The 24,897-nt window shown below is 41.6% G+C and overlaps 1 protein-coding gene across 1 annotated transcript in view; it reads right to left on the reverse strand.

Moving 5' to 3' along the window:
• Positions 1–24,897, reverse strand: part of sntg2 (syntrophin, gamma 2) — a gene marked incomplete at its 5' end in the record, with an annotated part of 206,049 nt that overhangs the window by 131,989 nt on the left and 49,163 nt on the right. The window contains 2 exons of the mRNA XM_083633124.1: positions 17,898–17,980; positions 21,490–21,577. Of these exons, the coding sequence (XP_083489250.1) occupies positions 17,898–17,980; positions 21,490–21,577 (171 nt within the window). The remainder of the gene's footprint in view (positions 1–17,897; positions 17,981–21,489; positions 21,578–24,897) is intronic.

The following is a 24,897-nucleotide window of genomic DNA, read 5'->3' on the forward strand; positions in this document are numbered from 1 at the left end:
CTGTTTGTGGTGATTGTTTGAGGCTAATTTTGGTGTATTTCCTCTTGTTGTGGTGGTACAAGGAGTGATTAAGCACATTGATGCCTCTGTTTTGTTTATATGAGTTACTAGTTACAGTACTAACTATGGTTCTGTGACTAAGCACATTATCTAATGCTTATATTTTGTTTATAAAGTTACTCTGTATCTACAGTTCCTGATACTTTAATTACATTTACACAATTTACATTTTGTTTTATAAAATTATGAATTAATGTAAGTGCACTTTTGATACCTGAGAGTATAGATCCACACATTGTTGTACAACTAAAATGAGATTCAAATGTAAGTTATATGTAGGTTTACTGCAATAATACATTCCTTTTATTGTCACTGTAGTAGGGATGTTCATTTTGAATCAATTTCCATAATCGAAATTCGGGAAAATAAACGATCAATTATCGATTATCGATAGCATAATAATAATAATAATAATAATAATGTTTTTTTTTTTTTTAAATTCTGGTCTGGTAATAACTTTGCGCGTTCTCAGCCAGGTATAATGGCGATGCCGCTGTGTAGTAAGAATATCAGACACTAGCGCTGTGGCCAGGTAAACAAACATGTTACATGTCAGGTTACATCAGCGATCCTCAAAGTCCGGACTCCGGTCCGCATCCGGACCCAGACGCCGTCCTATCCGGACCGAGCCCTATAACGCTTAGTTCACACAGACAACCTACGCCTTGCCTTGCCTCAACCCACGCCTACGCCGAGCTGGGCGTGAACCTGTTACACGTCACGCTTTTGCGATCACACCGCACGCCTTTTGCACGCCGAACCTGGAGCCGAGTCTCAAGCGCCTCTCCTCTCTCCCGACTGTATTTTTTCACGTGTTGTCCAGAATTGTCATGGGTAGCCTAGGTAAAATAAATCTGATATATTTAATGTTCTATTGATGCTGGATATGTATAACCAGGTCTGACTATAGTGAGACATTTTAGAGAGGTGATCTTGCAAGAATATGTGCTGGCACAACAACATTGTCCATCTTGCTTCTTCGGTCGCTATTCTCTCTCATGAAGATTTGTTTGCAAAAAAAGGGAGAAAGCCCCACGTGATAGCCACCCGTCAATCTCTCTCTCTCTCTCTCTCTCTGCTCAACACGGTTGTAGTAACTCCATTTTATTTTGAAATTCAGTTGACTTTGCCATTTCCCACGGATATTGTCGCGTTTTTCTTTCATGGCTTGACAGAAGAAGCCTGCCTGCACGCGCCTAGTCGGCTTGAAAATAGAACTCACGCCTAAACGATAAAATCGGCAAGGCACAGGCAAGGCGTGGGTACACGCAGGGTTCACGCTGAGGCGCCCCGTGTACACAGCCTCGTTGCCAAAAACGGACGCCTATTTAAAAGCGTGGGTAAAGGCAAGGCATAGGCAAGGCTTGGGTCGCTGGTGTGAACCCAGCCTAACCTATAAATCATTGAGAATTGTTACATTTCACGGAGCTTTTCTTTTTTAACCGGCACATGCTTTTCTACCCTTTACGGTACTGGTTTATCTGCCAGGAAGCTCACAGACCAATGCATGCGCTGTAAATCATCACACGTGATGCTACTCAGCCAATCAAATATCCGATTCGATATTGCCTGTTCCAGTCGGTTCCAGTGCTGCAGGTGAGAGAGTGTCAGTGACACATGGACGAAGTAGAGACGAGAGACTCGGAGATATGCGAGAGATATAAGTCATTTCACATGGCGTGCTCGAGTAGACCGCAAAAACAAAGATTTTGTTTTAATCCGGAGCAGGCAGACTCTTAGATGTTCATTCATTGTTCTCACGGGCAGCTCAAAACCAGGCAGTATGTCTCATTATGAAGTGCGATGCGATCCTAACCTGTCTATGAAAGCGTCACACGAGCAAACACACTCAAATCCAGACTGAGGGCACACTCACACATTCACTGCCCAACGGCATGTGACGTTTGCATTGCGAACGATCGATAGACAGACAGGCAGACAGACAGATACATAGAGACAGACAGACCGATAGATACATAGAGACAGACATTGAGACAGACAGATAGATAGATAGATAGGGAGCTCACTTCTCTCAAGAGAAAAGGTGGAGTTGAGGGAAGAAAAGAGTTTCTTTCTCAAATTAAAGCACTTTTAAGATGCACATTTTCCCAAAGCACTCTGTTGTATGTTATTTTTAAATGCAGCCATTATTTTACTTGAAATGAGAAAATAACATGTATTTATTATTAGTGTAGGCTAGTTATTTATAATTAATCCAGTTAAATATGAAAACTAAATAAACATTGTTGATGTTTATTTTGATTTAACATAGTTGTTGACTACATACAGACATTGTACCATTAGGCTACTGCAATCAGGACATTTTCTCTAACTGGACCTCTATGAATTTTAATTGAGTGCCCCTGGGTTACATGATGTAAGGCAGGGGTGGCCAAACTACGGCCCGCAGGCCAACTGCGGCCCGCTGCCCGTTTTTAAGTGGCCCGCCATGAATTTAGAAAAAAAAAAAAAAGGTTTTTTATTTTATTTTTTGCTAAAAACGTTTTTCCGTTTTTCTGTTTCAAAGTTTAAAACGGAAAACGAAAACGAAAACGGGAGAAAAAACGGAAAAACAAAAACATTAAGAAAAAGAAACTGAAAAACAAAAACAAAAAAACTGATTCCCCCCATTTCGTTTTTTCAATTTAAAACCATTGAAAATGGGTTATACTTGGGCACCCTGACCTGGTCTATTTATTAAAAATATATATATATACTGAATTCATGTTTAATACTAATGTTATGTTAAATTATCTCTGTCTTAACCTGTTGGCACAGGAAAATAAAATTTGATAACATACAGAAATACCCATTGTAATAGGTGAGCGCATCAATAAACTATGTGTCATATATTTATTTAGGTAGAAATAAAAATTTTGAAGGGTTTTCTGGTCCAATTTTTTTGCCGCGAAAACTGACGCGCTTAATAGTGTTTGGCCCGCGACTCCTTATATTTTTCTGTATGCGGCCCACAACCAAAAAAGTTTGGCCACCCCTGATGTAAGGCAATCGGCGTCTTCCAGCTTAGCTGACAGCACAAGAGTCAAATCAACAGGCCTGAGCTCGGCGCGTCCTTACGTCATGAGTGCGCCTGCGGTAACGTTGACAACCACAGTCACACAGCCTTACACTAGCTAGCTAGGCTACTGTACTCACATTTTGAAAGTAGAACTCAGGCAGCTCACCGGCTGCGGCTTCCAGGCTTATAAACTCGCGACAAAAACCTCATCTGTCCTGATGGTCGAGTTCCATCCAGCTGCTCTCAGAGTCCGACGCGTGGATATTATTATTTGCCGAGATGTGTGTGAATTGATTCAGGTGGGCGTTAGCAGCTAAAGGCTAGCTGAGTCCATGCTGACTGCTGCTACTTCATAGTTCATAACATTATAAACAAATAAAACGACTTGAATTCACTTAAACACGTGTACCGCTACTCACACTTTGTTGAAAATTAGGAGAGAAGTGTGCGAAGTGTCATAGTTATAACAGCCTCGCTGAGGTCCACAGACCACTGGGTGCGTTTGTTTGTGTCCGCGGCGCATGCCGTTGTGAATTCCCCATGTTTAAAACAGTTTTGTTTTAAACTAGAGGCTATATGAAGCTCCACCTCACGTTAGTCGGCTGTGCAATGGAGTGGGGCGAGGAGGAACGAATTCCACCCAAACCTAGTCCGCAAAAAACAAAACAAAAATCGATAAAAATTCCACGTGATCAAATTCATTCCTCAACTATCAATTATCGATTATTGATGAACATCCCTACACTGTAGCTTGTAGATTGAATTACTATTGGTTTACTGGGATATTACACACATTTTATAAATATTGTAGCCTGTACCAATTGATTTGATTACAGAATAGTAATTGAGAGAAATGGTGTGACCTTGTCAGATTTTTGTAGACGGGGACTTCCAGGATGAATCCCAGGATCCAGGGGAATACAGCGAGACTACAGATCTCCCAGTCGACTGGGATGGCGAGCCACCACTGAGCATCTAGAAGAGCAATCCACACATTCACTGCAGTAGCATCAAGGACTACCCTGCTGTATGACTGGAGCGGTCGTTACACACACAGTCCAGCGGATGAACTTCATCGGGACGCGTACAGACACCCATCGACTTTTGGCCCCAAACAATTTTTTATTTTATTTTTTGGACTGAAGGGACAACATATTTTATTTGTGGGCGCACTTTATTATTTTTGGGGAATTATAAATTGTCAACTGTGAAAAGCTGAAGTACTGAATTCATGTTTACAAACAAAAGGCTTTAAATTCATCTAACTCTTACTAAGATAATCTTGCTAAAAGCCAAAACTCTGTGTTGTCTAATTTCATTGCTGTCATACATTTTTAAGGGCTCTGGTCATTCTGAAAATCTGGTACTTGTCCATGCTCATTTATATTAATATTCTATTATTATTATTATTATTATTATTATTATTCAGAATTACAGTACATATGCTACAGTCATCAAAGAGCATTCATTTACCGATTATCAACTCACTTTGTATCATTATAATGCTTGTTGATATAAGCAGATGGGCAATGTTTACCTTTGCTACATGTTTTCAAGACTGAGAGCTCCCAGTTCATCCTCTGGCAAAACGTTCAGCTGTGACGCTTTTCACATCACAACGCATCATAACGGAATTGCGGAAGCTCTGCTCCGAGGGCTGTTGATTCGGCTTCCAGGGCGCTGTTATTGTTAAAGAGCATTAATAGATGGTTATTTACGGTTAAGTAATGCTTATTCAGCACTCTTGTGCTTTTATGAAATGTTCCTTAAGTGATACATGTTTTCAGCTTTACAAGTGTCACAAAGAACATTAATAAATGGTTTATTACAGTTAAGTAATGCTTATTCAGCACTCTTACGCTTGTTGTTATTCAAGGGATGTTTTCAACTTTACAATAAGGGTCACACAGAGCATTAATAAATGGTTAATTACGGATAAGTAATGTTTTTCAGCACTTTAATAAGTTTATGAACTGTTAGTTAAGGCATATATGTTTTCAACTTTACAATAAGGGTCACAAAGAACATTAATAAATGCTTAATTACGGATAAGTAATGTTTTTTCAGCACTTTAATCTGTTAATGAAGTGTTAGTTAAGGCAGACATGTTTTCAACTTTACAATAAGGGTCACAAAGAGCATTAGTAAATGGTTAATTACAGATAAGTAATGTTTTTTCAGCACTTTAATGTGTTAATGAAGTGTTAGTTAAGGCATACATGTTTTCAACTTTACAATAAGGGTCACAAAGAGCATTAATAAATGGTTAATTACAGATAAGTAATGTTTATTCAGCACTTTAATGCATTAATGAAGTGTTAGTTAAGGCATACATGTTTTCAACTTTACAATAAGGGTCACAAAGAGCATTAATAAATGGTTAATTACAGATAAGTAATGTTTATTCAGCACATTAATGCATTAATGAAGTGTTAGTTAAGGCATACATGTTTTCAACTTTACAATAAGGGTCACAAAGAGCATTAATACATGGTTTATTACAGGTAAGTAATGCTTATTAGGCACACTCAAGCTTTTATTAAGTGTTACTTAAGGGATATATGTTTGCAACTTTACAATAAGGGTTGCAAACAGCATTAATATATGGTTAATTACAGTTAAGTAATGCTTATAGAACATGCATATAAATTAGGGCCACATGAAGAAACGGAACCAGCAAACCTCAAATTAATGTTAATTAAGGGTTAATGGATGCTTATTAAGCACTACTAGTCATGTTAATTACGGTGTGTTAATTAATGCTTATTAAGCATTAACCAACCCTTACTTAATGCACATTAGTTAATGTTAATTAAGGGTTAATTAAGGCTTACTAAGCTTTACTAACCCTGTTAATTCATGTTAATTCATGCTTATTAAGCATTAACTAAGCATTAATTAACCCTTAATTAATGTACCCTTATTGTAAAGTGTTACCCAAAATTGTATATAGATAGATTATCTGTGGGTCCATATTGCAGGTATATAAGAGAGAAATTATCTATAGTTCCAAAATCGCCAAACTTGTCCATTAACCTGAGTAAGACATCAATCGAAGACCTTAGAATGGCCAATAGCTGTGTTATTCTGGGCCACAGTATCCCATTCAAACTATTTTGGGATACACAAGCTAACAGTGTTAGTTAATGGAATGGATTGGAATAGCCAGAGCTACAGTCTGGTTCTTGACAGTGGACTGCAGCGAGTCAAACAGCACAGCATGTCTTGACCCGGATCCCAGTCCATCGAGAATGGTTGAGCCAAATACAAAAACTATTTTTCGTACAAAGCACACAAGGATGGACACCCAACCAACATCGAAATCCCTGTGCAAAAACTGCTACAAAAATGCCCATGTGTAGCAACATAGCTTGATTGTTCTCTTGTTTGCAATGGGATCGTAGTTGAATAGAATTTCTGGATTCAAAACTTAGTTTTGGTATCAAGGTCACAATTGTGGTATCATGACAACACTAAAAGCTTGTGATTTAGCCCCCCCCCCTCCTAAAATTAATGAAAGTCACACTGAGAGACACAACTGCAATCAATCATCCAAAAGGTCCTGAAGCATCAATTATGCTGAAGAGCTTTGATACTTGGAAGAGCGCCACATTTAAATGCATATCACACCTCACTTAATGCAGAACAGATGCATGACGCGTGATCTAATGAGTGACTAGCTTAGAAATCATGAGACAGGGATTATCAGTATCATTAAACATTCACATTAAAATTGATTAGGTGACAGCACAGATCTGGCAAAATCCTCCTAACAAAGCCAGTCCCCACGTGACATACGATTAAACACGTACAAATCAAATCTCAGCATTCTTCATGAGATGAGCACCAGGGGCGGTTCTAGGCCGTTTTTTGTCTCAGCCCACCCAAAATTGTCTCAGCCCACCCAAAAAAATAGAGGATTTTTTTTTTTTTTAAATCCCTCTCCAAATCCATGGTGGTCATTAGTAGCAGTTTCTGACTACACTCAATGCGCTGTGTGCATGTTTCCCCCCCCCCCCTCTATGTTCTTAGGGTGGGCTGAGACAAAAATTTAGGGGGGTTCAGCCCACCCGAAAAGTTTCTAGAACCGCGGCTGCGCAGGCGCTCCCTCCTCCATCTATCTGCCTAATCCCACATCACTTCACACAGGTCACACACACAGTACAGCAGCGAAGTGGTCCTCCACAGTCCACACTGATTCGCTTTTGTTCCCCTGAGCTCAAAACGGCTTCATATATATATATGAAATATATACAGTATATTACCAAACCACTGAAATTGCCTCCGGCTGAAGCGTAGTGGAGAGTGAATGGTGGAGTAAATTTGCCTACTTTTGCAAAGCAATTCACATATTGCTGAACTGCAACATGTCAGACCCGTGACTAGTTACTCTGAAAGAAAACTAAAAGGGAACCCCACTTATGACTTTGTTTCTTAACAAATTATCATCCCTTGCTTTGTTTATGTCAACCTAGAATTTTTTTTTGCGGTTAACTCTCGAATGGTGCAAGAGTCGGTGAGATGACAGGAAATAGAAACCTATCAGGTTGTCAGGGTGAAATAGCTGACAATGCGTGCACCTCCACTGAGGAGCCGGAAAACAGAAGCCAAGGCCCCGCTGTGAGGTGACATACTTATTTGGAGGCATGTAAATGAATGGATGAGAACCCGCCTCCAGGGTGTAAAGTAAATGAATGGATGAGAACCCGCCTCCAGGGTGCAAAAGAGAAAACTGTCAATCATTTCAATGTCAAGCGAACCTACGGGAGACAAGCGGCCTGCAGGCAAGTGAGTAAAAGATGCTTACAGTACAGAGAAGGGGTGGTTGGGGAGGAAACTCCTGGGCGAGAACACGATGATACTTTTGTGTCGACTAAGCAGTTATTGAGGGAGAGTGAAGACAGTACCACTTCATTTCTCAATCTAAATTTGTGCTCAGTCCAAGAGAGAGACTGTCAGAGGAAACTCACCCCTGAAATCAAAAGGCAGAAAATCTCAGGACATTCTTATTAAAATGAATGACTCAACCTTCAGCAGTGCCACATAGAAGCATAGCAAGGTCTTCTTCAAAGGCTAAAGTAAAAAAATAAATTGACAAAAGAGAAAAGACCAAGAAGATACTGGATACAAACTGTGTATTTCTATGTTTATGACAGTCCTCCTCTCCTCACTCTGGTTGGTGTTCACTCCAAGCAACTTTCTATTATGAATGATATTAATTTTTTCCTCATTAAAAATTCAATTTTAAACAGAAGAATACTGTCCTCAAAAGAACCAGTTATAACATGACATTTGTTTGACCTCAGCCAACTATGAACTTCAACGTGTGACACATGCAATAGTAATTAAATGTGTCAGTATGTAGTACTTACTTGGGTTGTAAATGTTGCCCCTAGCTATGCTGCCTATAACGGCCTGTTTGCAGTACCCACCGCAGCAGCCATTTTTGACCTTAATGCTTTCATGCAGAATACAGAGAATATTAAAACCATTGTTGGAATGAGTCAACAGAAGAAGAAAGTGAAATGCAGCCAGTTCATCTTGTTAATATCCAGAAGGTACAGTAGAGATGATGTGTAGCAGAATGTCTGGGGTCAACTCCCATACCACCCCCTCTGCTCAACCTCCAGCTTAACTCATTCACCGCCAGTTTAGGACTGCCAATATTTAGCACAGGCCAAAGATTTTCATAATTGTTGGTCATCTTTCAAGACCCACAGTAAATTATCTATTAGCACCAGAGTGATTTGCAATACCTCAAAATGAAGATGTACGTCTCTGGGTTCACCAGGAAAAAAAAAGTGAGCTTTTAGCATGTTCTGTACTCTACTTATAGCCATTTATATACACCCTGTTTTCACCCAAAATGTCTCTCTGAGAAAAGAAATTGCAGAAAATGGCATTTATGTACAGCACACAATATCATGCAGAACTCGCTCTCAATTCTTTTATTTTGAACTGTATTGACATCAGACATGTAAATATTATTCATTATGACACAAATGACAAAAAAAAAATATATATATATATATATATATATATGAAGTGCTTTTTTTACATTCAACAATACAGTTTGCTCAGTGTGAGTGAGTGTACAGACAGACACACAGACAGACAGACAGACAGACACACAGACACACACACACACACACACACACACACACAGAGAGAGAGAGTTCTGTCCACAGCTGCCTGCAGCTAGATCGCACCTCCTTCCCCCTCCTTCCCCATCAGCGTTCCCCATCAGGAGTGGGACGAATGCTGCGACACGAGTCACACGACACAGGAACGGGTCCGCGGCTTGGCTTTGGGACCAGGCGCTGCTGGAACCGGATCGATCATGTTCGTCACGGGTTTGACTAGGCAATCCAGGTTCGCCCTGCAGCAAGGCAGCAGTGCAGCGCGCCGAGAGGCGTTTCAATGGCGTTTTTTCCTCTGTACAAGGAAGCGCGTTTCTCTGTTTTTCCTCTTTTGCTCCTTCTTCCTCGTTTCAAACAACAGCTGCGGTATGTGTTTGATAACGTGCTGTCGGCTACCCTTTGAGGATAGGGACCAGATGACATGTCAGAGGCTGGGTAAGTGTTTCAACTACGCGCTGCACTCATAAAAACAAAAACACGTCAAACACGTCTTTGGCGTGGATGGCTATTTCTGATAAGACGTCAAAGACGTCTTTGGCGGTGAATGAGTTAACGATCCTTGTCATTACGGGCTATCTATTTCACATCATCCTGCTTAATGACATGCAGTGTCATTTTTTTAATTTGGAGATCAAAACAAAGTCATGAGCTGCCCTACTTTCTTGGAAATCTCTATCTGGGGGCCTCATGTTATATTCTCAGAGCATTTTCTGAAAACTAAAGTTAACTCACTTCTATTGCTTGGACAAATTTGTTTTTGTCTAAGAACAAGAACAACCACTTGCATCGCAGGCCTTTAGGGTTGCCACTAACGATTATTTTCATAATCGATTAATCTGTCGATTATTTTCTCGATTAATCGATTAGTTGTTTGGTCTATAGAATGTCAGAAACTGGTGGCAAATGACGATCAGTGTTTTCCAAAGTCCAAGATGACGCCCTCAAATGTCTTGTTTTGTCCACAACTCAAAGATAATATCAGTTTACTGTCATACTCATAGAGGAGTAAAGAAACCAGAAAATATTCACATTTAAGAAGCTTGAATCAGAGAATTTAAACAGTTTATCTTAAAATTGTACTCTTAATGATTAATCGATTATCCAAATAGTTGTCGATTAATTTTCTGTGGATCGACTAATCGATTAATCGTGGCAGCTCTACAGGCCTTATTTGAGAGAAAAGCAGAATGATACTTGACATGAGCATGAATAACTGGAGGGCCAACTCTTGCTATTTTGTTTTTCACTGTATAAATGTTATTTGTGGGGTGAGGAAAAACTGTCTGGCTAACTGTGTTTATCAGCCACGAGAATCTCACGCAGTGGAAAACTGTCTGGCTAACCGGGTTTGAAAGCCACGAGAATCTCACCCAGGGAAAAACTGTCTGGCTAACTGTGTTTCAATCATGAGAGACTTGTAGGAAAGATTAACATACTTTATTGAACCAATAAACAGTTTAAGCGTGGCTACGGCAACCATTTTAGGGCATCCTCCTCCGTCAGAGTAAGCGTTGTCAATTGTCATGTCTCCTAGTAAAACCATGTCGAGTGTGCTCTGAATCACCTTCAGTCCTCACACGAAAACACTGTCATTCTTCCTGCATTACTGTTTCACTACTCACGCGTCAGTCATCGCACAATACGGCGTCACTCGTCAATCATCAGTCCTCACTCGTCAGGCATCACTCCTCACATGAAAATGTTGTCATTCCTCCTGCCTCACTTATCACTCAAACTAGCTGTCAGGCATCACTCCTCACGTCTCACACAAAAACGTTGTCGATCCTCCTGCAGACTAGCTGTCAGGCATCACTCAAACTAGCTGTCAGGCATCACTCCTCACGTCTCACACAAAAACGTTGTCGATCCTCCTGCAGACTAGCTGTCAGGCATCACTCAAACTAGCTGTCAGTCATCACATGAAAACGCTGTCATTCGTTGTTTTTTGTTGTTCTTCCGTGTGTGATGGGGAAACCGCAAGAATGCCTCTGTGAAATGAGCAACAATTTCTTACAACTTCACTTCCGGTTGAGTGATTTTGCCTTCCGGTTTTACCTTTTTAAACATGAGGGGTCTTTGTTTAGAAACAACTGGATATGAGCCGTTTTTTCTGCCAGTGGGCGGGGGGGGGGGGGCGCGGTAGCATGTATCGATTACAAGAAATGTGATAGGAAACAGCTTTAGCGAATCTTTAACCAAACTCCATTAAAAAACATGCCGTTTTAACAGGGTCCATTCCAACAATTCAGGCAATACGAAGGGTGGCATTGTGCCAAAAATGAGCGCAGTCAAAATAGTGGTCGCACCGTCGTCAATCACTGTGGGTGATTTATTTTACAAGTGGCATTCAAGTCATATCTGACTAGTTTTAAATTTATTTCTCTCCACAAAAGTTAGGCTAGGCCTATGTCTCGATATAGGCTGTCAATCAGTCAGCTCCTCTCCTCTCTCCGCAGTGTGGACGCTCACAGTCACACAACACTGCCTGCCTCACACAATAGACTTGGCTGCATCCAACTCGAGAAAACTTCTCAGAAGAGACTAACGTTAGCGACAAATCTGGAGACTTTTTCTGACATGGGAATGATGGGATTATTACCAGCAAGCAGCAGTAAAAGCAGGCAATGACGATAGCTGGGTAAGTCCCGCTAGCATCGATGCTAAGTTAGCAAAGTAGCCTACAGCAAGAGCACAGCTGAAGCTAATGAATATGGACGTTAACTCATTGAGTGCCAATGACGTCTAAAGACGTCAATTCAAATAGTAACGTAGAGTGCCAATGACGTCTAAAGACGTCAATTGCGTTTTTTGACGGTGGGACGTGGATCAAAGCCTGATGCATTTCCTGTAAAAGTATGGGGGATTTTGAAGGTGTATAAGCTATTTTACGGACCCATTAGGTGGCGACAGTGCTCTCCGGATTAGAGAAAGATGAGAAAAAAGAGTAGAAGAAGCCTTGGGGAAACGGAAACTGATGCATGCTGTAACGTTAGCTGTGAACAGCAGCCAATCTGCTCCCACAATTGAGCCCCTCCGTCTCCGCTGCGATAGCCCCTCCACATGATTAGTTGCCAGAAAAGGAGCACCCGACACCAGCGTCTTTCTGAAAAGCCAAATCATTCTCAGCTGGAAGCGCTGGGAGCCGGCGCACAAAAACGGCGGAGCGCTGTGAAAATAGACTGGGTGTAGCACACTTTGAAACGTGCAGCAGAAAATTCGTGCAGCAGAGAGCCACCAGAGACACTCCCACGGAGGAGTTTGCAGTTGAGGGGGGTGGGGCACGCAGGGCATCATACAACACCGACCCAGACAGCAGGCTCGATGGACAGATTGGCAAACACAAGCTGGAATACCTGATGCCCACCAGCAGTAAATCAAGACCAGCAAGAAGGTGTAGGGTCTGCGCACGCAGGGGCCAGCGCTGCTGGTTGCAGCTAAAAAATATTATTTTGCCATCAAAATTCCTTTGTTTTCACTGTTTTATTGAAGGAAATTATTTTTGAGGTATCACTACATCAGAAAATATTAGCTTCAGAGTCAGTGATGTGCTTGAAATGCTTCATTTCACAAAAGGCTCATTATCTCAGCTTCTAGTTTGAAACGTCTGTTTTTGGTGAAACCAACCTATCTTCTACTGCTGATAACTAAAGAACGGAAAATGATATCAATAAACTTTTTTTTGCTGATGATACAAGAGAGTCTCATCGTTCTTTGGGCGTGTTCGGTGTTTCCATAGTAATATCACACTATATTCTGTGGGTCTTGAGAAATCACTGAAAATGCTCTGAAAGGGCTGGCATCCGTTTTCCAGAAGTGGCTGGCAGCCAATGAGTTAACATCCATATAATATATAGCCATGTGTTTGCGCGATGACATCATGTATTGGCGATGTCAAAGGGTGGCGATTGACGATCTGACTGAGGTCAAGATCGCGCAACTCTAGTAGGCTATCATCTCTCTTGTTGCATTTTTAAACTGGCAGATGGGGGATTCAACTTTTAGTTGTTTGCTCACCTATATTGGCTCTCTTCCAAATAATCCAGCCACGTAACTAACACTACGTCCATTCATGAAAATAATGATGGTACATTAATGGTTTGTAAAGTGCCACCACGCGCCCACTCACACATAACAGCGAGATGATCTGGATCATGACCTGCCAGAGTTAAACAGCAGGCGCTTTTGCGCTAATGCGGATCCTACACCGGCGACCGAGTTGAATATGATACAGACTCGCGGGAGTGCGCGTAGGCCGGCTAATTGTTGTTTAACATGCAGGCCAACCGGCTAGGAGCGGGTTATAATACGGATTCCACTGCATGTTAAGAAGTGGTGTTATAGTCAAGACAACATTTGTCAGTCACGAGAATCTCATCCAGTGGAAAACTGTCTAGCTAACCGGGTTTGTCAGCCACGAGAATGTCGCCCAGGGAAAAACTGTCTGGCGAACTGTGTTTGTCAGCCACCAAGAATATCACCCAGGAAAACTGTCTGGCTAACTGTGTTTGTCAGCAACTGAGAATCTCACCCAGGGGAAAACTGTCTGGCTAACTGTGTTTGTCAGTCACAAGAATCTCACCCAGGGGAAAACTGTCTGGCTAACTGTGTTTGTCAGTCACAAGAATCTCACCCAGGGGAAAACCGTCTGGCTAACTGTGTTTGTCAGTCACAAGAATCTCACCCAGGGGAAAACTATCTGGCTAACTGTGTTTGTCAGTCACAAGAATCTCACCCAGGGAAAGACTGGCTGGCTAACTGTGTTTGTCAGCCACGAGAATCTTACCCAGGTAAATGGAATTGTATGAATGTAGAGAATACTGCTAGAGCTGCTGACCTACTATGTCACATTCAGTCAAACCACACTTGTTTATGCATAGGTAGGCATGTGTGTTTTTTCACGGATAAAAACATGTGTACAAACTGTGAATTGTAGGAAATACAGACCATCCTCAGCTGTTGCAACAGATTTAAATGGAAACATTTCAAGGCTAAGATTATCTACGAAAGGTCCAAGTTGCTGCCTGCTGGCCTTCATGCTTACTCTGAATATTCCATGTCCAATGAATGCCGAGAGATGGAGTTTTTACTGGCTACTCTATTCCATGGTAGTAAGCATGAAAAAGTATTAGAAATTACTTTCAATCCAAATTAGAAATATTGTCATTTAAGTTTTTGTACTGTTCCTGATGTTGGGTTTTGAAGTTGGCGCGATTTATGCTCGAGACTTAGTACATATACATAATAAGCTCTGCAAACCAATCAGGCTGAAGTGCCTCTACCCTGCAAATAAAAATAAAAATATGCACCAGAATGTATCAAGTTGAGCACCACTGGGGGGGAGTTGGGGAGCCCCCACAGTTTCAGAGCAGAGCATACTGCTTATTTTTTCATGATTTTGAAACCTAATTTTATATACTGTACTGGGCGACATTTTTAATCATTAAAACGTGGCTGGGTTGTTAACACATTTTTCTTTTGGCGTTCCAGGGCCATTCAAGGTGCAATTGCCTAAAGAACTACTTTCATTAAAATTAAAAGGGTGAAATGATGGTTTTGAGGGACATCATTTAAAGTATATTGTTTCCACTCCTGTACCTGTAGCTCATAGCTGGTCAATGTTTGGACAGCAATGTCTATTTATGTCTATTTTCAAAAACCTTCAAGGATTTAAAGGACCCATGGGAACCCTGCATTGTGTTGCAGTTACAAAGACATTTCTACTACAACAAAAGCTACAGTGCTACCAATCCCAGCAATATGAAGGACCGCTGTATAATCACAGTCAAAACCACTCTAAGCTCGAGCCGCTGGGAGCCAGGAATGGCTTTGATGTTTGATCGCTAAGCTAGAAACTCATGAGCTGATGTCTGCAGTCAGTTCCTGTCATTGACCCTTTCCTCCCAGAGCTACTGATAGAAGTGGTTGTGTGGTCTAACATCAGGATCAGACATAATCCAGGATGTGTTCGTGTTGCTGCTGTGTGCAGAGATTTAGCTATTGCAATATCAGAGAATGCCATTATGTACATTGCAATGCTGCAGTATCTTTTTTATGCAAGCAAAGGGTCAGAGCTTGCATGCGTAGTGATGAATACTGACCAATCAGGTCACCACATTCCATGTTACTGTATCTAAGATTTACCTGTTGTGACACTAGCGCAGATGTGAATGAAGAGACATCCTTCCTATTATAAAAGGGAGCATGTGGGCAATGTTTGTTCTCTCTCTGTTTAAATTTTTGTGCCGGCCACAGCTATGCCGTTTTAGGTGTGATCGGGCTGAAACTTCCAGGGGGTGTAAAGAGCACCCATGAGGGTGACCTGACGGAGCCAGATTTTTTCATTAGAGCAGATTAATTGCCCTAAGGCTGAGGCTATAGTTTAGTGATGAACTGACGTAATGTTTACGTAGCCTATTAATTAATCGTTCACGCAATCGCTTATATCAATGAATTAACCCACAACACAACACACACAATCTCCACAAAAATAATAACAAAACAGAAAACCAAACAAACATACAAAAACAAACACACAGAGCATCTACAGCAGGCAGAAGGTTAACACTGTAAAAATAGGCACAGCAGGGGTATCCAGACACAATAAATAGACAAAGGCCCACCACATGTCAAGTCCTAAACAGAAATGTCAGTCCATGCCAGTCAGCAGAGACCACTCCGAAGGGACCGGGCTCTATCTTCTCCAATATAGTCCAGAAAGGGGTTCTAGATTTGAAAAAAAATGAATGGCCTATCCTTGAGCCAAAAGCTGATAGCTTCCAAAGGGAGAAGTTCCATAACACTCCGAATCCACTGCGAAACTGTTGGGGCTGAGTCTGAAATCCACTGAAGAAGAACACATCTTCTTGCACTATAAAGAAGCACTTTGAGCAGCTTCAATGAAGAGGAGACAAGGTTTAATGCTGCCGTATGTAGTCCCAGAATGCAGGAGATAGGGTCAAGGGTAATTTTTTCCCGAATATGGTATCAACTTCTTTACACACTTTGACCCAGAAGTCATGAATAGCAGGGCAAACAAAAATACAGTGGAAATATGAACCTTCAGCGACCTTACATTTATTACAGAATTTAGAGAGAGAAGGATTAAACTTGTTACGTTTCACTGGAGTGATTTGAAGCCTGTGTATAACCCTGAATTGCATTTCCCTGGCTTTGTTGGTGGATAAACAACCCGAAGAGCTCGACCATACATCATCCCACTCATCATCCAAAATAGTCTCTCCAAAATCAGCTTCCCAGAGAGACCTGGCATGAACTGTGTAATCATTAGTTGAAAGGGCCCTGTAAAACCTAGTGATCAACTTCCTGTTACCAGGATTTTGAATAACCCCTTCCACCGCTGAGATAGAGAAGCCATTAGAATACAGCTTAATAGCAGAGGTGATGAAACTACGGTCATTCTGAGGCAGATCGTATTTCTCTCTAACCTGATCAAAAGACATCGCATCGCCCCTCTTCACCAAGTCGCCCACAGTCCTAATACCCCTTTTAGACCACAGGGAGAAGGCATGGTCCTCCAATCCGGGGGGAATTCTGGATTTTGGTGGATAGGTGTGAGTAGAGAGATCGAACCTTCTTTTTTTTCGAATTTCCTTGTCAGTCTCCCGACTTTTAGAGTGTTCTGTAGGATAAAGTTGTCTTTTACCTTAAAATGTTACGAAGAGGAATAGGGGCCACTGGAGCAGCCTCCGAGGAGAGCCAGGTAGATTCAGGGTCATCTTTAAACCAATGCCACAGATACTTGTAAAAAGTTTAACGTTAGTGCGACCACTATTTTGACTGGCGGCTTTTGGGCGATGTAACAAGGCAAGCGCTCACTCTTTAGTCTTTTTGGCACATTGCCACGCCACGTTATCGCTTGAATGCATCAGAATGCATCGGGAACTTCACAGTGAGAATGTGCGTTATGGACTAGTGGAGAAAAGTGTTTGGCAGAGATCTCGTGTTGTGGATGCAGTGTATCTGTAACTGTGCGTGTGTTTTGGACATTGGTGCCCAATTCTGATCTCCGGCTCTCCTCCTCTGCACCGCACCCCACTCCTCCCCTCCCCCGCACGCTCCCCCCGCCCACTCTACTCGCATCGGCAGATGCGAGTAGAGTGTTCCTCCTCTATAGGAGGAACACACAAGCAAATTGGAATCTCTCGCTTTTTTGTGTGTGTGCCAGACTTGAAATGGCTGACTGACTGACTGACTGACTGACTGACTGACTCTCCATTGTTGAAACACGCATGCGCGAGTGTTGAGGGGCAGTGGCAGCAGTCCAGGTACGGCTTAACTAGGCTTGCCTTGTCATGTTTTCCCTCCACTCTCTCTCTGTGAATTACATTTGGCTGCTTGGTTGTGTGGTCAAATGTCACATCATTATTGGTGGAATAGCTTAGTTGGGGTCTGTGAGAGTATAAGCAAGTGCAAAGGTATTAAGTCAGGGTCAGAAAAAGGTTAGGCAATGAAGGGGATTGTTTACAGTTAACATAAGGGAATTGGAAAGACAAATTTAGACAAGTATAACAAGTTGATTAAGGTTTCAACATGGCTAGAGTTGACCTGGAGCTTGCAGGTGTAATTTATCAATTTCATCTATGTTATCCAAGCTCAACAGCATTCAAACAACACAACAACCAATAGAATAAATAGAATATCAAATAAATCGTGCTTACTGTGTTTCCATTTAAATGTAAGCCACTGTCAAAAAGCGGAGAGGATACTCGACTACTTTGATCACTGGATGGCCCAGGAGAACCTGAGAAAGAGAGAATAATTTGTTTTCATCAAAGACAGGCTTCTGTAGAACCGCTGTTCAAGTACAACTTCATGTCATGTCTGTTATTAAGAAAAAAAAACAATTAGGACAAGAGTTGCATAGAACCTCAAACAGTATTCATTTAAAGCCTTTTACAGGTTCTTCCCATAGGAAGCATTTTCTAAGCTATGTTATTGACTTTATTCTGCTGCCCTGTCTGAAAGCCATGCAGTGTAGATCAAGGATAGTATCCAAAAGAGTCAAATGTAGCTCTTTGATATGACATATGATATGATATGAAATATGATATATGGTCAATCAGAAAAGACCATGGCATAGGTGGCAATGGTGGAATGAGCTCCCCCCTATGGTCAGGACGGCTGCTTCACTGCCAATCTTTCGGCAAAAACTTAAAACTCACCTTTTCAGGCTCCACCTGTCCCCTTCTTGAACCAACATCTTTCTCTCATAAAAAACAAAAACAAAAAAACTTTACCACTATTTCTTCAGAAGTTGTAGCTGTCATAGACTGTGTTGCATAGTTGATTGCTCTATTCACCTTATTCACCATGCCCACTTTTTCTCTCTTCAGCGTTCGACGCAACGTATTTGTTCTTCCGGTTCAGCGCTAGTTGGCAGCCATTTTCAAAATAAAACGTCAGTATGAATTAAGTTTGGCAACATTCAGAATTAAGCTACACTGCGGCCAACTTCAGTTACATGTTCATAACGTTACTGCTGCGAGGAGCCGGTGGCTGTACCCGGTCGGCATCATCTACATCCGGCGAATGCAGCTATACAGTCTGTACGTTACACCCCCAGAACATGCACAAGGAAGTTGGGAAAAAAACCTTCAGACTGGAAGGAAGTTTGACGGAATCCGACCAATCACGACACGTGTGTCCACGAAAAATGCGGCATATTGGATTCTGATTGGACTAATGAGCGGAAGACCCGCCTTTCTGCGATTCTGATTGGACTAATGAGCGGAAGACCCGCCTTTCTGCTTCCCATTCCGGTTGGTGCATGATTCTCCCCCACGAAGTACAGACGGTATGGCGGAAGCATTTGAAAATTGCAGAAGCCAACTCGTCTGTTCTAAGAGACTACCTACAGTGGGGTTTGACAGATAGCTAGTCCGACCGGTGTCAGCACAGCCAGCGCTCCCGCTGCTCGTTAAAGATTTCCAATAGGTGTTATTCTGATAAATTGGTCACATATATGTTACGTTCTCACCCGACAAATATTAAAACTTTAAAACAGTTTGGGTTTTTTTTTAGCTTGAAAACAGCTTTTTGGCAAGTCTAAATGACTGCGGTAGGCGTACTCTACTTCCGTGTTTAAAACCGGAAAGACGATTACGAAATGACGTCATGCAGAAGCGTCCTTGTATGGGCAAAGAATAAGGTGAATAGCTGACAAAAATGTGTTATTGTAAGTCGCTTTGGATAAAAGCGTCTGTCAAATGACGTAATGTAATGTTAAGTTAAGTTATGTTGGCAGGACCTGTCAGGGCCCAGACAACAATTGAAGCATGTAGGCTGAATCATATACATTTTAACAATGTCCTGATTGTCCTCCACAAAAGTTTGCAACATATTTAAAATGTACTTACAATTTAGCTTTAGAGCTGCTACAATTTCTCATTTTCTCAGATTTGAGATTATGCCGCTGACCTACTCTCACTCAACATAAGGTACAGTATGTTAGTACTGTATGCTCAAATGTTAGAGCGGACTCGTCTACTATCATAACAGTGTATGCTCAAATGTTAGAGTGGACTAGTCTACTATCATAACAGTGTATGCTCAAATGTTAGAGTGGACTAGTCTACTATCATAACAGTGTATGCTCAAATGTTAGAGTGGACTAGTCTACTATCATAACAGTGTATGCTCAAATGTTAGAGTGGACTAGTCTACTATCATAACAGTGTATGCTTAATGTTAGAGTGGACTCGTCTACTATCATAACAGTGTATGCTCAAATGTTAGAGTGGACTAGTCTACTATCATAACAGTGTATGCTCAAATGTTAGAGTGGACTAGTCTACTATCATAACAGTGTATGCTCAAGTGTTAGCATGGACTAGTCTACTATCATAACAGTGTATGCTCAAGTGTAGAGCGGACTAGTCTACTATCATAACAGTGTATGCTCAAATGTTAGAGCGGACTAGTCTACTATCATAACAGTGTATGCTCAAGTGTTAGCATGGACTAGTCTACTATCATAACTAGGGATGTTCATTTAAAAAAAAAATCATAATCGAAATTCGGGAAAATTAACGATCAATTATCGATAATAATAATATTTTTTTTTATATTTTTTGTATTATTATTTTTTGTTTTTTTATTTTTTATTTTACAAAATGCCTATGTGCGAAGCGCTATGAAGCGCTTTTCAATGCTCCGTGATGGAAGCGCATAGTATAGCTGGCTCAATCACATTGATCAGGTCTCGATAAGGTTCCAGATGGGTGATCTTTTCTGCATGCCGGACGAGGCGCCTTCCTCGTTAACCAGGCTCGGATCTACACTGTTCAAGTGGTGAATCATTGGCGTCTAGCCGTGTTGTACTTATAAACGGCATCACAGTTCTTGCAATGAACAATGTCGTCTTTTAACTCGAAATGGTCCCAAACAAAACTTTGCTAAGCTCGCTTCATTTCCTCGTCTGGCTGAGAGCTGACAATGTGCTGGTGATGTTCTCACCAGCAAGCCCAGTGAGACCATGCCCATAACCCCACCCAGAGCAGTGTTCTGTTAAGTTGTCTCATAGTCCCATTGCGCCCTCACCTGGTTGCGACCACGTAGTGAAATCTTATACTGTCGTTTGAGCACATTTAGACCTATTTGATTTGATAAAAAAAAACATTAAACATCGATAAAAATTCCACATGATCGAATCAATTCCTTAACGATCAATTATCGATTTTCGATTATTGATGAACATCCCTAATCATAACATAGAGCGGACTAGTCTACTATCATAACAGTGTATGCTCAAGTGTTAGAGCGGACTAGTCTACTATCATAACAGTGAGTGTATGCTCAAGTGTTACCATGGACTACCGGTAGTCTAGTATCATAACAGTGTATGCTCAAGTGTTACCATGGACTAGTCTACTATCATAACAGTGTATGCTCAAGTGTTAGCATGGACTAGTCTACTATCATAACAGTGTATGCTCAAATGTTAGAGCGGACTAGTCTACTATCATAACAGTGAGTGTATGCTCAAGTGTTACCATGGACTAATCTACTATCATAACAGTGAATGCTCAAGTGTTAGCATGGAGCTAGTCTAGTATCATAACAGTGTATGCTCAAGTGTTAGCATGGAGCCAAAGAGCCAGCATCTACTGTGGAAACATGAATGGTTTTGGTGACTTTGGTGTCTATGGGACAATCTCCTATAAAGTCAATGTATTCCTGTAATGCTAAAAATGCTGAAAGAAAAGCCATTCACAGTGAGCTTGACGTGACATCAAAGCCACTAACTGTTACCTAGAGGGAGTTTGAGAAAAGACGGAACTTCTCGGAGGTACCGAACAGTGATGGTGACCTCATCTCCGGCGGTACGCAAAAGATGAACCTGACATGGGACGAGAGAGACAGAGCGAAAGTGGGTGAGATACAATTTGAATCTAATGTTATATGTTACATACTGTATAGAACAGTGACAGCTGACAACGTAAAGTAATTACATTCTAAATGTCTGATTATCTGATCTCTAAATGATATTTAGTCTGCAAGGTGGCAATACCAGTTGACTAAAAGGACCATTTTTGTTCAGCAAGTCTGAAAACATATACCAGTATTTCAGTTAGACTGTTTAAGTCAAGGTATACTCCATCCATCCTGGAGCAGAGAAAATAAGAGCATGAACGCAAGACATCTGAGTAAAACTTATAGACAGATATACTTTGAAAACAAGGCAGCTCAGTTAAATGAGAATTCCGGTTTTCTACAACCTGGACTTTATTTTCAGCTTGGTTTATGTTAATCAAGTCACCCAGAACAGAATTTTCTCAGATTGATGCAGTAATGAGCCAGAACGGGCCGCGCAAACAGCCTGCAACAGAGGCCGATAGGGCATGTGTCAACCGTGCATTTACGTCTTGTTAAAAACGTATTTTGTGGCACACACCGGCTCATATCCTTATTGTCTCTGTCCACACGCCAATTTGTTTCAATCACTCTTTTTTGGCTCCATGGACAGACAAAACTACCACGCCTGGAGTGAGAGGTGGCTGGTTTCCATCAAAGACCTATACATGGATGGTCATTTTGCATTTGATTGGTTCTAGGGCCTACAAAATAACCCTACAGTCGGAGGCAGAACTCGCCATCTTCGGCTGCTCGGAGACCTCTCTGAATTTCTCTACAGCTGTGCAACAATCTCTGACACTGGGGACAACTGTCGCCAAAAGACTCATTCTGAAGGAATGGAAGTCATCCTCTTCACCTTCATTTCAGGTGTGGCTGATGGACATGATCTCTGTTGTGCAGATGGAGAGACTCAGGTCCCTGAGAACCAACTCGCTTGGCAGGTTCTCTGCTATCTGGGACCCGTTTCTGGCCTACTTCGACAAGGTTAAGAATGACTAGCCTGGGTAAACCCAGCCCCCAGTGACCTGCTCTCAGGCTTACCCTGCTCACGAGTCACAAGCTAGTGACTGAGAACTCTGAGAACAGGTCACGTGGGGGCTGGGTTTACCCAGGCTAAAGAATGACCAGTGACTGAGGTTAGGGGAGATTAATGGCTCGCCCGGCTGCTATCTCATGGACCCCTTGCGTGGGATCCTATTGTCTTTTACAAACACATAAGCACCGAATGTCGAATGTTGATTTATGTTTTTTTTGTTTTTTCCTTTCCTTTCTTTCCTATGTCTGCGCCTGTTTGTTCGTATATTGTTATATAAAAATGTAAAATCAAATATAAAAAAAAAGTAGTTGAGGTGAGAGGTCAAGGGACCTGTTTGAGAATAGTGTTTCCCTGGCCAAAAGCTTGCCTAAATTCCGAGCGTCATTTAGCCGCCTTCCGACAAGCTAGCATGACATGGCTGGTACCAATGGCTAGGGTCATCTAGTTTCTTATATCATGCTGGCATTAAAACTAAGCCCAACAGCCATTTGAGATGATGAGATGATGAGATAAACTTTATTGTCCCTGGAGGGAAATTTGTCTTGGGCAAAAAGTGCCAGTGCCAACATCGGTGTTACAGACACAGTAACAAAACAAACACGGTCACAGTCACAGCATTGCACTTCACCACAGAAAGAGTGCCAGCTAGACACAAGATTGCACTATTTCGAAGATTGCACATGCCCTATTGCATAGTGTGTTTAAATCATCGAACCAGTTAATAAGGGAAGAATAAAATAAGCAGTAAAACCATAATACCATAAAAATCATACAAATAGAAATCAATATAAAAATCAAATCAAATCAATTAAAATTAAAACAAATCAAAATCAAAATCGGCAGCGGATTTAATAAAAGAATAAGAGAATAAAATAATAAACCAATAAAAATGGGGTTAAGAGGTTAGAGAATAAGACCAAGGAAAAAGCGGTGAAAAAACATAACCAAACAAACCAGACTATAAATACCGCTTCTACCGGACTACCTACCTAACCTAACTAGAGTGCTACACCCGGGGGAAGAGCAGGCTGTTTGTTCAGCAGAGCAATTGAGGTGGGGAGAAAGGAGAGCTTATAGCGATTGCTCCTGTGTTTGCTTGCTCTGAATCTTCTCCCGGATGGTAGCAGCTCATATTCCGAAAATAAAATGTGAGAAGGGTCATTCAGGACTTTGTGAGCCAGGCTGATCACCTTTTTCTCAAAGATGGACTGTAGCGTCGCCGATTCATTCTTTCCAATCACTTTCAAGGCTGTGTGGACTATTTTTAGAATTCTTGCTTTGAGCTGGACGGTCAGAGACCCAAACCAAGCCGCCATGCCATATCTAATCAGGCTTTCCAACACAGCATTATAAAAGGTGGACATGATAGTTGTGCTCACACCAAATAGTCTGAGTCTGCGTAGGAAGTGCAGGCGTTGCGCTAATTTGGCGCAGAGGTAGTCCACATGGACATCCCATTTTACCAGGTGGTCCATTTGGATCCCCAGATATTTATACGAGCTGACCTGCTCGATCGCACTGCCCCCTATGACCACGGGGTCATGAACCCTAACTGTTCTCGGATCGAAGATCATTTCTTTGGTTTTCTTTATGTTTAAAATGAGGTGATTCCTCTCGCACCAGTCTTTAAAGGAGTCAATTTCACTGTGGTAGACAGATGGGCAGTCGTCTCCCTTCAACAAACTTTGAATTTTCAAACTCATTTGATTGGTATTACTATGAAATAGGGAGATTATCAAGATAAATTACCAATCGGGAGCACAGCAGGAGAAAAGCTAAAAATAAGGAGACTCCAGCGAAAATCAGGAGTGTTGGCAGGTATATTTATCACTGCTGTGGGTATGACAGCCCACTTATTATAAGCTCTCCATTTTGTTCTGGAGAGAAACTGCTCATTACGTCGTCTGATGTTCTAGGGGTGAACATAGTGAACAGCTGTTTAGGGCCACGCAAGGAGGCGGCCATGACAGACGTGCGAAGTGGGGGAGCAGGGTGAATACAGAGGAGGAGGGGGGGGGACATTTAACAAAGAGAGAGACAAAAATGAAAAGAGAAATTGAGAGAGAGATTGGCCATGTAAAAAAACACCACCCATTATTAGTGACCTAGATTGCTGTGCAGCTGTAGATATAGATATATTGCTTTTCATTCATTTTGTCACAGTGTAAACTAAACCAAAAAGTAGCTCCCTGCCAAAATAGATTGGTGAGGCGTACCTCAAAGTTGATAACCACAGGGATTTTGCATTAAACCTGAGAGAAAGATGG

This window comes from Poromitra crassiceps (genome assembly GCF_964638095.1).
Source record: "Poromitra crassiceps genome assembly, chromosome: 3".
NCBI classification, from domain to species: domain Eukaryota; kingdom Metazoa; phylum Chordata; class Actinopteri; order Beryciformes; family Melamphaidae; genus Poromitra; species Poromitra crassiceps.